Source organism: Chiloscyllium punctatum, chromosome 21, assembly GCF_047496795.1.
Source record: "Chiloscyllium punctatum isolate Juve2018m chromosome 21, sChiPun1.3, whole genome shotgun sequence".
Classification (NCBI taxonomy): Eukaryota; Metazoa; Chordata; class Chondrichthyes; order Orectolobiformes; family Hemiscylliidae; genus Chiloscyllium; species Chiloscyllium punctatum.
Window position 1 is genome coordinate 16,752,143 of NC_092759.1, and position 15,750 is coordinate 16,767,892.

General features: G+C 48.1%; 2 protein-coding genes across 2 annotated transcripts in view; both read right to left on the bottom strand.

Moving 5' to 3' along the window:
* The window catches only part of LOC140492598 (retinal guanylyl cyclase 2-like), a 64,791-nt gene extending 59,836 nt beyond the window's left edge, over window positions 1–4,955 (bottom strand). The window contains exon 1 of the mRNA XM_072591596.1: window positions 4,658–4,955. Coding sequence (XP_072447697.1) covers window positions 4,658–4,951 — 294 coding nt within the window. The 5' untranslated portion in view covers window positions 4,952–4,955. The remainder of the gene's footprint in view (window positions 1–4,657) is intronic.
* A 3,362-nt stretch (window positions 4,956–8,317) lies between these two features.
* LOC140492464 (retinal guanylyl cyclase 2-like) lies at window positions 8,318–8,998 on the bottom strand. The gene has a single exon (XM_072591352.1). It carries the CDS (start codon window positions 8,993–8,995, stop codon window positions 8,318–8,320), a length of 678 nt encoding a protein of 225 aa, XP_072447453.1. The 5' UTR covers window positions 8,996–8,998.
* Window positions 8,999–15,750: the final 6,752 nt, after the last annotated feature.

Consider the following 15,750-nt stretch of genomic DNA (forward strand, 5'->3'; position numbering starts at 1 on the left):
TAAGTCTGTCCAAGAGAAAGGCTGCAGTAGTGAGTAGAGTGGGTTCTTTCTTGATTATATGTTTTTGGAGATAAGTCTCTTGATTAAACTTAAAATATAAGCCATAGGTATTAATTTAACCTGGGGCAGTGTTTGTAGAGGAATAAGACGGTGTTATTTTCTGGGTCTGCAGATTGCGAAGGAGCAAAAATGGCCTTTGCAGTGACATGTACTTCTTGTCAGTTGTGGGAGTTTAAAGAGAGTTTAAGGGTTGCTGCGGATTATATCTGCTATAAATGCTGTTGGATGCGAATCTTATCAGATCGAGTGGCTCGGTTGGAGAGACAGGTAGAAGCGATGAGGAATTTGCAACAGTATGTGATGGATGGCCGTTATAGGAAGGGGGGAAAGTCTCAGATTAGATTAGATTACTTACAGTGTGGAAACAGGCCCTTCGACCCAACAAGTCCACACCGCCCCACCGAAGCACAACCCACCCATACCCCTACATTTACCCCTTACCTAACACGTCAGGCAATTTAGCATGGCCAATTCACCTGACCTGCACATCTTTGGACTGTGGGAGGAAACCGGAGCACCCGGAGGAAACCCACGCAGACACGGGGAGAACGTGCAAACTCCACACAGTCAGTCGCCTGAGGCGGGAATTGAACCCGGGTCTCTGGCGCTGTGAGACAGCAGTGCTAACCACTGTGCCTCCGTGCCGCCCTCAGATACAGTCACATAGGTGGGTCAACTCCAGGAAGGGTAAGAGAGGTAGGCAGCTAATGCAGGAGTCTTTTGTGGATATACCCATTTCAAACAGGTATGCTGTTTTGGAAAATGTAGGGGGTGATGGATTCTCAGGGGAACGTAGCACGAACAGCCAAGTTTCTGGTATGGAGACTGGCTCTAATGCAACGAGGGGTACGTCGGGTTTCAAGAGATCAATTGTGTTAGGGGATTCTCTAGTCCGAGGTACAGACAGACGTTTCTGTGGCCAGCAGAGCAAAAACAGAATGGTGTGTTGCTTCCCTGGTGCCAGGATCAAGGATGTCTCAGAGATGGTGCAGAATGTTCTCACGGGGGAGAGGGGTCATTGTCCACATTGGAACCAACGACATTGGAAGGGAAAAGGTTGAGATTCTGAAGGGAGATTAGAGAGAGTTAGGCAGAAATTTAAAAAGGAGGTCTTCAAGGGTATTAATATCTGGATTACTCCCAGTGCTACGAGCTAGTGAGGGCAGGAATAGGAGGATAGAGCAGATGAATGCATGGCTGAGGAGCTGGTGTATGGGAGGAGGATTCACACTTTTGGATCATTGGAATCTCTTTTGGGGTAGAAGTGACCTGAACAAGAAGGACAGATTGCACCTAAATTGGAAGGGGACTAATATACTGGCAGGGAAATTTGCTAGAACTGCTTGGGAGGATTTAAACTAGTAAGGTGGGTGGATGGGACCCAGGGAGATAGTGAGGAAAGAGATCAATCTGAGATGGGCACAGCTGAGAACAGAAGTGAGTCAACCAGTCCGGGCAGGCAGGGACAAGGCAGGACTAATAAATTAAACTGCATTTATTTCAATGCAAGGGACCGAACAGGGAAGGCAGATGAACTCAGGGCATGGTTAGGAACATGGGACTGGGACGGGCAGGACTGGCAGCTTAATGCTTCAGGATACAAATGCTATAGGAAGGATAGAAAGGGAGGCAAGAGAGGAGGGGGAGTGGCATTTTTGATAAGGGATAGCATTATAGCTGTACTGAGGGAGGATATTCCCGGAAATACATCCAGGGAAGTTATTTGGGTGGAACTGAGAAATAAGAAAGGGATGATCACCTTATTGGGATTGTATTATAGACCCCCCCAATAGTCAGAGGGAAATTGAGAAACAAATTTGTAAGAGATCTCAGCTATCTGTAAGAATAATAGGGTAGTTATGGTAGGGGATTTTAACTTTCCAAACATCGACTGCCATAGTGTTGAAGGTTTAGATGGAGAGGAATTTCTTAAGTGTGTACAAGACAACTTTCTGATTCCGTATGTGGATGTACCTACTAGAGAAGGTGCAAAACTTGACCTACTCTTGGGAAATAAGGCAGGGTAGGTGACTGAGGTGTCAGTGGGGGAGCACTTTGGGGCCAGTGACCATAATTCTATTAGATTTGAAATAGTGATGGAAAAGGATAGACCAGATCTAAAAGCTGAAGTTCTAAACTGGAGAAAGGCCAATTTTGACGGTATTAGGCAAGAACTTTCGAAAGCTGATTGGAGGCAGATGTTTGAAGGTAAAGGGACAGCTGAAAAATGAGAAGGCTTCAGAAATAAGATAACAAGAATCCAGAGAAAGTATATTCCTGTCAGGGTGAAAGGGAAGGCTGGTAGGTATAGGGAATGCTGGATGACTAAAGAAATTGAGGGCTTGGTTAAGAAAAAGAAGGAAGCATATGTCAGGTACAGACAGGATAGATCGAGTGAATCCTTAGAAGAGTATAAAGGAAGTAGGAGTATACTAAAGAGGGAAATCAGGAGGGCAAAGCGGGGACATGAGATAGCTTTGGCAAATAGAATTAAGGAGAATTCAAAGGGTTTTTACAAATATATTAAGGACAAAAGGGTAACTAGGGAGAGAATAGGGCCCCTCAAAGATCAGCAAGGCGGCCACAGAAAATGGGGGAGATACTAAATTAATATTTTGCATCAGTATTTACTGTGGACAAGTCGGTGGTGGGCAAGTCGTTGGAGGGAATCCTGAGGGACAGGATGTACATGTATTTGGAAAGGCAAGGACTGATTAGGGATAGTCAACATGGCTTTGTGCGTGGGAAATCATGTCTCACAAACTTGATTGAGTTTTTTGAAGAAGTAATAAAGAAGATTGATGAGGGCAGAGCAGTAGATGTGATCTATGTGGACTTCAGTAAGGCGTTCGACAAGGTTCCCCATGGGAGACTGATTAGCAAGGTTAGATCTCATGGAATACAGGGAGAATTAGTCATTTGGATACAGAACTGGCTCAAAGGTAGAAGACAGAGGGTGGTGGTGGAGAGTTGTTTTTCAGACTGGAGGCCTGTGACCAGTGGAGTGGTACAAGGATCGGTGCTGGGCCCTCTACTTTTTGTCATTTACATAAACGATTTGGATACAAGCATAAGAGGTACAGTTAGTAAGTTTGCAGATGACACCAAAATTGGAGGTGTAGTGGACAGCGAAGTGGGTTATCTCAGATTACAACAGGATCTGGACCAGATGGGCCAATGGGCTGAGAAGTGGCAGATGGAGTTTAATTCAGATAAATGTGAGGTGCTGCATTTTGGGAAAGCAAATCTTAGCAGGACTTATACACTTAATGGTAAGGTCCTAGGGAGTGTTGCTGAACAAAGAGACCTTGGAGTGCAGGTTCATAGCTCCTTGGAAGTGGTGTCGCAGGTAGATAGGATAATGAAGAAGGCGTTTGGTATGCTTTCCTTTATCGGTCAGAGTATTGAGTACAGGAGTTGGGAGGTCATGTTGCGGCTTTACAGGATATTGGTTAGGCCACTGTTGGAATATTGCGTGCAATTCTGGTCTCCTTCCTATCGGAAAGATGTTGTGAAACTTGAAAGGGTTCAAAAAAGATTTACAAGGATGTTGCCAGGGTTGGAGGATCTGAGCTACAGGGAGAGGCTGAACAGGCTGGGGCTGTTTTCCCTGGAACGTCGGAGGCTGAGGGCATAATTTTAAAGTGAGAGGAGGAAGATTTAAAAACGACCAGAGGAGTAATTATTTCCACACAGAGGTTGGATTATGCAATGAGGAAGTGGAAGAGGTGCATACAATTACAATATTTAAAAGATATTTGTACATGGATAGCAAAGGTTTAAAGGGATATGGTCAAATGCAGTCACATGGAACTAGATCAGCTTAGAAAATCTGGTCAGCGTGGACAGGTTGGACCGAAGTCTGACTCTATCCAAGGAGGCCCTTAAGGATGAGCAAGTTGCAGGGTCATGGACAACAGAGGGCAATTTAAGCATTTCATAGAATCCCCACCGTGTGGAAACAGGCCATTTGGTCCAACAAGTCCACACCGACCCTGCAAAGCCTGTCCCACCCAGACCCATTCCCCTAACCTATCACTTTACAGTTCCTCTGCCTAATGCAACTAGCCTACACATCCCTGAACACTATGGGCAATTTAGCACGGCCAATTCACCGAACCTGCACGCTGTGGGAGGAAACTGGAGCACCCAGAGGAAACCCACACAGACATGGGGAGAATGTGCAAACTCCACACAGACAGTCGACTGAGGCTGGAATCAAACCCAGATCCCTGGCACCGTGAGCCAGCTGTGCTAACCTCTGAGCCACCAGTCTGAGAGTGTGGTGGAAGCAGATATAAATGAGGCTTTAAAATAAAATTGGTTATTGTTTTTGACAAGAAAGGATTTGCAGAATGACTGAGAAAGGGGTGAGGGTATCTGAAGTAGGGGATGCAGGGAGTGGTGGTGTTCTCATGTAGCTGTTGCCCTTGTTCTTCTAGTGGAGGACTGCAAGGGTGCTATTGAATTTCTGTATAATCCAGTGATGCACAGACAAGGACATTCAAACCTGGTGTAGGAAAGGCACAGTGAGACAAAACAAAAAACTTTGACAGTACGAACTCCAGTAACCCTTCAAAGCGCCAAAGCTACTAACCTGGTTTGGCTTCAGAGACATCCGGATGTTATTCTTTTTCAGAACCTCTCCCAGGACCTGATGGAAGTCTTTATCCTTGGAATCCATGGTGACGGTGAGTACGGCGTCATAGGAGCGTCGCAATCTGGCATTCCCAGCCAGCACTGGGTAGCTGGCATTCCGGTACGGAAGGCTGTAATGGATGGTGTCGAACGGAATGAACACGTATCTCCCATCAGCCATCTGCATCTTGTCCACTTGCTGGAGGAACAACTGCTGGTCTTTGCCTCCCACCAAGACCGAGTGCATGCACATGACCACGACTGAAATGTCCAAGAAACAGCGCAGTGAACGAGAGACAACAATAGCGTGCACTGCTGTAGCACCTTTCACTACCTCATGCTATCTCATGGACCCCTCAGAGTCAAGGCGGCACTTTAAATTTGGTCACTGCGGAGACGCCCCTGACCCACCACCACCTTCATTTTTACACTGCTCGTCCTGGCTTTCAAATCCTCCCGCAGTCTCTCCCTGACCTCAGCTTCGGAATCAGCTCTAGCCCCATCTTTTGCCAAGACCTTTATACACCTCCAGTTCTGACCTCTTGAGCTTTCCCGATTTGAATCTGTGATGCTGCTGTCACTTTAAAGAGGTTATTTTGACCTGGGGTTTTTTTTTGAAGAGTGGTTGTGAAGGCAGGGGTGCCGGAACTGGCTACTGGAGATGGCCGAAGTCAACAATTTAGGAAGCCTTTAGGTTTCTGTTTTGTGGGCGGCACGGTGGCACAGTGGTTAGCACTGCTGCCTCACAGCGCTGGAGACCCGGGTTCAATTCCCGCCTCAGGCGACTGACTGTGTGGAGTTTGCACGTTCTCCCCGTGTCTGCGTGGGTTTTCTCCGGGTGCTCCGGTTTCCTCCCACAGTCCAAAGATGTGCAGGTCAGGTGGATTGGCTATTCTAAATTGCCCGTAGTGTTAGGTAAGGGGTAGATGTAGGGGTATGGGTGGGTTACGCTTCGGCGGGGCGGTGTGGACTTGTTGGGCCGAAGGGCCTGTTTCCACACTGTAAGTAATCTAATCTAAAAACAGTTGTAAGAAAAGGAAGGGCAGTGGCCAATTCTCAAAGATCAGGCTTTCTCACTTTTCTTTGGCTGTAGCAGTCAGAAGGTTACAGCTCCAGTAAATTGGTTCCCAATTGCATGCAAGAATCTGCATCTGAATGTTCCTTTTTGCTAAGGGGTGTGTTTATGGGATTTCTCTTTATTAGAACGGCTACTATTTGGTTAACTTTTCTAATAGTTAAGTTATTCTAAATTCCTCTTTCTTTTGTTTGTATTTTAACTGTAACATTTAAATAAATTGCTTTGCTTAACATAGAGTAGTTTGACCAGTAGCATTGCATCTGGAACACTGTACTGTACATCTACCTTCAAAATATAAAAAATGTTAGGGTCTAAGCTGCCTTCTTAAAATATCGAGGGGGTCTTGTCTGGTCCATAATAAATCACTCCATTATTTTCGATTGCAGCCTTCAGCTGCCCAGGTGCCCTCAGGTTTTGGAATTCCCTGCTTGGATCCTTTTTAAAAAAAGCAAGTCATGGGATATGAGCATCATTGGCCTGGCCAGCATTTATTATTGCTCATAACTTCGAATCGAGAAGGTTTGGGGGGGGGTGAGCTGTCTTCATGAATCTCTGCAGTCCCGTGTGGTGTAGGGACACCCAAACAGCACCGTGAGGGAGGGAGTTCCAGGATTCTGACCCAGAGACACTGAACAAACAGCCGATATATTTCCAAGTCCGGATGGTGAGGGGCTCAGAGGGTAACGTGTGGGGGTGGTGTTCCCACGTATCTGCTGCCTTTGTCCTTCTACATGGTGAAGTTTGTAAATTGGGAAGGTGCCGTTGGTGTATCGGTGTATTGCCGCAGCGCGCCTGGCAGGTGAGACACACTGCTGCGACTGAGCATCAGTGATGGAGGGAGTGGAAGATTGTAGGTGTGAATGATCGTAGGTGTGACGGCAGTCAAACTGATTGCTTTGTTCTGGAGCGTGTCAAGCTTCAAGTCTGGTTGGAGCAGCACCCATTCAGGTAAGTCACACATATTCCCTCACATATGTGCCTTGCAGATGGTGGACAATCTTTGGGGAGTCAAGTGGTGAGAAAACGCTCCCCTCCTTTAAGGCAAGCTCCCTATAGCCAACCTCCCTGATCATCAGTCCTGTCACTCTCCTAACAGTACAATTTTTATAATGTATTTTTTCATGGGATCTGGACATGGTTGGAAAAGCCCTGAGCTGAACAGCTCATTTGGTCAGGAGGTAGTTCAGAATTAATCACATTGGTTGCGGGTCTGGAGTCACAGGTAAGCCAGACTGGGTAAGGATGGCAGATTTCTTTCCCAAAAAGGACCCCTGCAAACCAGATGGGTTTTTGCAACAACGCAAGGACAGCTTCATGGCCACCATTGCTGACACTAGCTTACAGTTGCAGATTAGATTACTTTACAGTGTGGAAACAGGCCCTTCGGCCCAACAATTCCACACCGACCCACCAAAGCGCAACCCATCCAGACCCATTCCCCTACATTTACCCCTTCACCTAACACTATGGGCAATTTAGCATGGCCAATTTACCTAACCTGCACATTTTTGGACTGTGGGAGGAATCCAGAGCACCCGGAGGAAACCCACGCAGACACAGGGAGAATGTGCAAACTCCACACAGTCAGTCGCCTGAGGCAGGAATCGAACCCGGGTCTCTGGCGCTGTGAGGCAGCAGTGCTAACCACTCTGCCACTGTGCCACCCACTCTTTTAGCTTTTTTAAAATTTAAATTCCTCCAGCTGCCTTGGTGGGATTTGAACTCATGTCGGCAAAGTCAGGGCATCAGGGTTGGGTGCAGACTAGGCACTATTAACACTGACATTCCACAAAAATTACACTCCTCTCTATCTGTCACGTCCTCCAGCCCCTACACCCCTCCCTATCTCTATCACCTCCTCCAGCCTCTACACCCCTCCCTGTCATCTCCTCCAGCCCCTACATCCCTCCCTGTCACCTCCTCCAGCCCCTACATCCCTCCCTATCTCTGTCACCTCCTCCAGCCTCTACACCCCTCCCTGTCACCTCCTCCAGCCCCTACATCCCTCCCTATCTCTGTCACCTCCTCCAGCCCCTACATCCCTCCCTGTCACCTCCTCCAGCCCCTACATCCCTCCCTATCTCTGTCACCTCCTCCAGCCTCTACACCCCTCCCTGTCACCTCCTCCAGCCCCTACATCCCTCCCTATCTCTGTCACCTCCTCCAGCCCCTACACCCCTCCCTATCTCTATCACCTCCTCCAGCCTCTACACCCCTCCCTGTCATCTCCTCCAGCCCCTACACCCCTCCCTGTCACCTCCTCCAGCCCCTACATCCCTCCCTATCTCTGTCACCTCCTCCAGCCTCTACACCCCTCCCTGTCACCTCCTCCAGCCCCTACATCCCTCCCTATCTCTGTCACCTCCTCCAGCCCCTACACCCCTCCCTATCTCTATCACCTCCTCCAGCCTCTACACCCCTCCCTGTCATCTCCTCCAGCCCCTACACCCCTCCCTGTCACCTCCTCCAGCCCCTACATCCCTCCCTATTTCTGTCACCTCCTGCAGTTCCTACATCCCTCCCTATCCCAGCCACTTATGATCAGACGGTCCTGCACACCTCCCAGGGCACCCCCACCCCCCGGTTCCTACCTCTCACACCGTCCATTTCTCGGATGCGGTTGAGGATGTGCGTGGCAGCCTCCTCAGGCTGGGCCTGGGGCCTGCTCTCCGCGGTGAGCAGCAGGCTGACAGGGAGGCCTCGGCGCCTCAGGCCGTCGGCCAACGCCCGGGCTGTCTCCACCCAGAGCTCCTGCTCCGAGCTCACCACGGCCACCCGCGCCCAGCCAAAGTGCTCGAGCACCCGGAGCAAGACGGCGGCGGCCGAGGGCATGGGCCTGATGAAGGCCAGGTGGCTCGACTCCCGACGACGAGGAGGGCTACGGCCCGGGTCGGGATCCGGGCAGGCCCAGGAAACCAGCGGTTTGCCCCAGCTCTTGGCCAGGAGGCCAGCCGCCGAGCAGTAGCCGGGGTTGAGAGGCCCAACGAAGCCAGAGGCATGCTGCTCCAGCCTGGCGAAGCCGGCCAGGCCCTGCGCCGTCCGACACTCCTCGTCGAGCACTGTGTAGTCGTAGTGGTAAGCCGGGCTGACGGACGGGTCCCAGTTGATGGTTTGGATGGCCAAACCGGCGGCCAGCTCAGGCAGGGCCCTGGAAAGCACCGGGTCGCACCTCCAGGGCCCCACCAGGCCAATGGTGAAGGTTGGTGAACGGGCGGCCATCAGCATGTGAACTCCAAGCAGCAGCAGAGCGAGCCTGGTGCCCTGGCACCGCGGGGCAGACGACCCATGCAGAACCTTCTGGAACATTCTCATCATCACCGCGCCATTCACCATCGGCTTGACCAGAGCTCCTTCCCTCTCTGCCGCGGGGTCTCCGTTCAGTCACTGCCGTGGAAAGCTTCAGTGAGGAAAAAAAAAGGATTGAGAGGTGGAAGAGCAGATCAAAAATGATCATTAACACAACCACCCTGTCCTGCGAACTCAACTGGGTGACCCCCCCTCTGCCCCCAGCCACCACCACTGTCTCCTCCCAAAGTCCAAAGAATTGCAGGTTAGGGTGGATTGGCCTTGCTAAATTGCCCCATAGTGCCCAGGGATGTGCAGGTTAGGGTGAATTGGCCGTGCTAAATTGCCCCATAGTGCCCAGGGATGTGCAGGTTAGGGTGGATTTGCCGTGCTAAATTGTCCCATAGTGCCCAGGGATGTGCAGGTTAGGGTGGATTGGCCGTGCTAAATTGTCCCATAGTGCCCAGGGATGTGCAGGTCAGGGTGGATTGGCTGTGCTAAACTGTCCCATAGTGCCCAGGGATGTGCAGGTTAGGGTGTAATGGCCATCGGAAATGCAGGCTAACAGGGATAGGGTAGGGAAGGTGGGTCTGGCTGGGATGCTCTTCGTTGGGTCAGTGTGGACCCGATGGGCCAAATTGCTATTTCTACACTGTACAGGTCTTTTATGATTCCAAGTCCCACTCCAGAGAGACCTGAGCACACGATGCTGTTCCAAGGAAGCGTGGCACAGTTGGAGGTGCCACCTTTCGGGTGGGAGACTAAACCAAGCTCTGTAGGTCAATGTTAAAGATCCCACAGCCACTGTTGCAAAGAAGGAAGCAGCATCTGTGGAGAGAAAATGGTTAAGATTTTGATTGCCGTGTCGTCTTCACACCCTGTTCTGAAGAAGGGTCACCAAATCTTAAACATTAACTCTGCTTTCCCTCTCTCCACAGACGCTGCCAGACGTGCTGAGTTTTCCCAGCAATTTCTACCTTTCTTTCTGACAGTTCTTTGGTTTCTTTAATTGCAAAGAGGGGGAGGTTGGCCTGGCATCCTGGGCCAATACTTCGAGCAACATTAGTTTATTTCTAAAAAAAACAGATTAACTGGTCATTATCGTGCTCCTGTTTGTTGGAATTTGCTTGGCTTTTTTGATTGGCTTTTTTCAAAAATTCACCTCATGGATTGTGGGTGATGCTGGCTGGGCCAGCATTTATTGCCTGGTAGCCCCAGAGAAGAAGGTGGTGACTCTAATGTTTTCTACATCAATTACAGTGAGACACTTCAGAAGGTACGGCATTGGAATCCCACATGCTGGGATGTCCTGTAGTTCTGAGACACGCGAACAGATTCAGTCCAGGTAGCACGGTGGTCAACACTGCTGCCTCACGGCACCAGGGACCCAGGCTCAATTCCAGCCTCGAGCAACTGTCCGTTTGGAGTTTTCATGTTCTCCCAGAGTCTGCTTGGGCTTCCGCCAGGTGCTGTGGTTTCCTCTGTCAGTCCAAAGACGTGTAAGCTTGGTGGATTGGCCACACTAAATTGCCCCTAGTGTTCCGAGATGTGGAACCTCGGTACGTTAGCCACGGGAAATGCAGGGTTACAGGGATAGGGGAGGGGGAGGAGTCTAGGTTGGCTGCTCTTCGGAGGATTGGTTGGGCTGAATGGCCTGTTTCCACACTGTGGGGATTCTCTGATAAATTTCCCCTATTGCGTTCAGGGATGCGTACGTTAAGTGCAGCTCTGATGAAGTGCCATCTCGACTCTAAACATTAGCTTGCTCTTTTTCCATGGATGTTGCCTGACTACTATGATCTCCAGCATCTGTATTAATTTGCTCATACATTGGACATTAAGTGCTTTAACCATGGGAAATGCAGGTTTACAGGGTTAGGGTAAGGAGATGGGTCTGGGTGGGGTGCTCTTCAGAGGGCCAGTGTGGACTTGTTAAGCTGAATGGCCTGCTTCCACACTGCGGGGATTCTATGGATCCTTTTTTAGGAACATAACCTCTTTTTGCTTGGCATATATTACAAGTGAAACCTCAGAGTTTGTTCTCAACACAACAGTTATAAAGTGTGGCCACTTAACTTGATTGAAATTCTCACATTAAATCCACTCTCCCAGCTTTAAGGCTGCTACGGTATTAGAAATATCAGAGTCTGGTCTTTGATTTAACTAATCCAACTGCAGCTTAACAATATTGATAGGATTAGCAGGTGGTCTGTTCTTCCTGGAGTGAGGCAGAGAGGAAGACTCAAATTATGTTTTGTATTCGTTCATAGGATTAGGCATCACGCGGAGGTCGGTGCGTGTATTGAACGAGCTGCTCGAGGAAGCGGTGGAGGTTGGTACAATTACAACATTTAAAAAGCATCTGGCTGGCTATATGAATAGGAAGGGTTTAAGGGGGATATGAGCATTGTTTAGGAAGGAGCTACAGGATGCTGACCCAGCAGGAGTGAAGGAACTGTGATTTAGTTCAAAATCAGGATCGTGTCTGACCTGGAGGCAGTGGTATTCCCACGTATCTGCTGTCCTCGTTATTCTCAGTAGTAAGGGTCATGAGTTGTTAAACGACTCTTGGTCAGTTACTGCAGTGCATCTTGTAGATGGCACATATTGCTGCCACTATGCATCGGTGCAGGAGGGAGTGAGTGTTTAACATGAGATGCCGATCAAGTGGACTGCTTTGCCCTGGATGGTATTGTATCTTGAATGTTGTTGGAACTGCACTCATTCAGGCAGTATTCCATTCCACCCGACTTGTGCTTTGTTAGGCAATCATCTAGCAGCACGCCGAAAGCTTGTGATTTCAAATAAACCTGTCAGACTATAACCTGGTGTCGTGTGACTTCTGAATTTGTCTACCCCAGTCCAACGCCAGAGCCTCCACATCTTGTGCTCTGTTGGTGGTGGATAGGCATTGGGAAGACAGGAGGCAGTAACTCGCTGCAGAATTTCTAGCCTCTGACCAGAAGATGTCAGAGCAGATGTCAGTCATTCAGCCCATCGAGGCTGCTCCCCTATTCAACGAGATCATGACTGATCTGATCATCCTCAACTCCATTTTCACTGTAACCCTTGATCCTTTACTGATGAAGATTCTCTCTCTCTCAGCCTTTAATATACTTCACAATCCAGTCTCAGCAGCCCGCTGTGGTGAAGATTTCCTCAGATTCACTTCTCTCTGTCTTTGGGCTGCTGTGGTTTCTAGTGAGGCTCAGTACAAACTGGAAGAACAGCATCTTATTTTGCACTAGGGGACCCTGCAGCCTTCAGAACTCAATATAGAGCTCAATGAGCACCTTCTTCCATGTCCTTTACCGACTCCCATACCCCAGGCCCTGTCATCTCATGAGCTGCTTTCACTACAGCCAACCCATTTTCACCTACATACGGTCCCCCATTAGTATTGTTTCTTCCCACTTTCTCTCCAGTAACTTCTGCTTTTTACGGCAGTTCTTTGATTTTACCCTGGTGAATCTCCTATGCACCCCTTCCAGTACAATCTCATCCTTCCTAAAGTGCCGCGATCAGAACAGCAAGGAGGGGACAAAAAGGTCCTTAGCTGGTAGGATTAGGGAAAACCCTAAGGCTTTCTATAGGTATGTTAGGAATAAAAGAATGTCTAGGGTAGGAATAGGTCCAATCAAGGATAGTAATGGGAAGTTGCGTGTGGAGGCTGAAGAGATTGGGGAGGCACTGAATGAATACTTTTCGTCAGTATTCACTCAGGAACAGGACATTGTTGTCGATATGAATACTGAGGCACGAATAAGTAGAATGGATGGCTTTGAGATATGTAGAGAAGAGGTGTTGGAAATTCTGGCAAGGGTGAAAATAGATAAGTCCCCTGGGCCTGATGGCATTTATCCTAGGATTCTCTAGGAAGCAAGGGAGGAGATTGCAGAGCCATTGGCCTTGATTTTTGTGTCCTCTTTGTCTACAGGAGTAGTGCCAGAGGACTGGAGGCTAGCAAACGTGGTTCCCCTTGTTCAAGAAGGGGACTAGGGATAATCCTAGTAACTATAGGCCAGTGAGTCTCACTTCTGTTGTGGGCAAAGTCTTAGAGAGAATTGTAAGGGATAGGATTTATGCACATCTGGATAAGAATAATGTGATCAGGGATAGTCAGCATGGTTTTGTGAAGGGCAGGTCGTGCCTCACAAACCTTATTGAATTCTTTGAGAAGGTGACTAAGGAGGTAGATGAGGGGAAAGCGGTAGATGTGGTATATATGGATTTTAGTAAGGCGTTTGATAAGGTCCCCCATGGTAGGCTACTGCAGAAAATACAGAGATATGGCATTGAGGGTGAGTTGGAGGTTTGGATTAGGAATTGGCTGGCTGGAAGAAGACAGAGGGTAGTAGTTGATGGCAAAGGTTCATCTTGGAGTGCCGTCACTAGCGGTGTTCCGCAAGGATCTGTTTTGGGACCATTGCTGTTTGTCATTTTTATAAATGACCTGGAGGAAGGGTTAGAAGGTTGGGTGAGCAAGTTTGCGGATGATACGAAAGTCGGAGGAGTTGTAGACAGTGAGGAAGGATGTGGCAGGTTACAGCGGGATATAGAGAAGCTGCAGAGCTGGGCAGAAAGGTGGCAAATGGAGTTCAATGTAGCTAAGTGTGAGGTGATTCACTTTGGTAAGAGTAATAAAAAGATGGAGTACTGGGCTAATGGTCGGATACTTGGTAGTGTGGAAGAGCAGAGGGATCTTGGTGTCCATGTACACAGATCTCTGAAAGTTGCCACCCAGGTAAATAGTGCAGTGAAGAAGGCATATGGCGTATTGGCTTTTATTGGTAGAGGAATTGAGTTCCGGAGTCCTGAGGTCATGCTGCAGCCGCATCTGGAATATTGTGTGCAGTTTTGGTCGCCATACTATAGGAAGGATGTGAAGGCACTGGAACGGGTGCAGAGGAAGTTTACCAGGATGTTGCCTGGTATGGTAGGAAGATCCTATGAGGAAAGGCTGAGGCACTTGGGGTTGTTTTCATTGGAGAAAAGAAGGTTTAGGGGTGACTTGATAGAGGTGTACAAGATGATTAGAGGGTTAGATAGGGTTGACAGTGAGAACCTTTTTCCACGTATGGAGTCAGCTATTACAAGGGGGCATAGCTTTAAATTAAGGGGGGGGGTAGATATAGGACTGATGTTAGGGGTAGGTTCTTCACTCAGCGAGTCGTAAGTTCATGGAATGCCCTGCCAGTAGCAGTAGTGGACTCTCCCTCTTTATGGGTATTTAAGCGGGCATTGGATAGGTATATGGAGGATAGTGGGTTAGTGTAGGTTAGGTGGGCTTTGATCGGCGCAACATCGAGGGCCGAAGGGCCTGTACTGCACTGTATTCTTCTATGTTCTATGTTCTATATCAGACTCCAGCTCCAACCTAACCGGAGTGTTGTAGAGTTCCAGCATAACGCCCCTGTTCTGGATTCAGTCAGTTGTTTCAGATTCGCTCCATCCCCATCCAACACAACTTCAGTGTCATTCCAGCCAGCACATCTGCATCGTCCCAAATCTTTTTGCCAGTGTGACAACTGGATTGTTCTCAATATATTCGCCAATACACAAATACGATGGTTCTCGATTAATTTTAGCGATACAATGCTTGCTGTAGATTCACCATACAAATGCACTTAGACTGTTCTGCATTCAGTGACTGCGCAACATCTGGACTGACTCTAGATTCATTACTAATACTCCTTACACATCTGGATTGTTCTGAACTCAACTTTTAAATGTGGCAATTAGATTATTCTAGACTCATTTTACCAGAATATCCAGATTGGGATCAATGCTGTGTCAACAAAACATTCTTAATTTCACCAACACAGCACTGGGACCTTTCTCAACTAATTTCGCCAAGACAGCATTGGAATTGTTCTAGACTAACATCAACAGGCATCGGGAGTGTTCTACATTAATCTCACCAACAAAATTTTGGGAATATTCCAGATTACTATTGACACTGCATAGGAGTCTGTTCTGGATTAATTTCACCAACACAGCACTGGGATCATTCCCAATTAATTTCACCAACAGAATTTTGCGAATGTTCTAGATTAATATTGACACTGTATAGGAGTGTGTTCCAGATTAATTTTACAATCACAACAGTTTGACGATTCTAGCCCCATTTTCCCAATACAACTGGGTAATTGCATATTAATTTCATAAACCTATTCTCATTTCTCTAGATCATTTTACCAGAGGTCCGACAGAATGTGTAAGTACTATTACGCTGGCAGAAATCACAACCCCCCTTTTATGCTGGGGCTGGGGCACTGAGATTCCAAAAAGGAAACGACTCATTCGTTAATTTCAAAGATTGAAAAAAAAATCTTTAGCTACATTTAAACTTGTGTTAACGTTAACGTTTCACAACATTTTCTTGTTCCTGAAATTGCACTCTCTGTACATTCACAAAACCTTTGCCAAGCAAATAATCCACTTGACCAAAGAAAATTCAATGAAAGCTCTACATGCTATTCCAAAGAAACTCACCCGTGCAGAACATTAAGCAGATAAACTCCACGTGGATGTAGACTTGGCAAGGTCAGTGATCAGAGATTCCGGCGATTTTAAGAAGGTGCAGGCAAGGAGGAAGAGAAGAGATTCGCACCAGAGGGGAGGTTTGGAAACAGACCTCCAGTAGCTGCCTCTTTGACCCCCTTTGCCTTATCGCAGATGCAAGACAG

Excerpts from the sequence above, each read along its gene's own strand:
- LOC140492464 (XM_072591352.1), bottom strand. The coding sequence starts at position 8,995 with ATGGCCGCCCGTTCACCAACCTTCACCATTGGCCTGGTGGGGCCCTGG.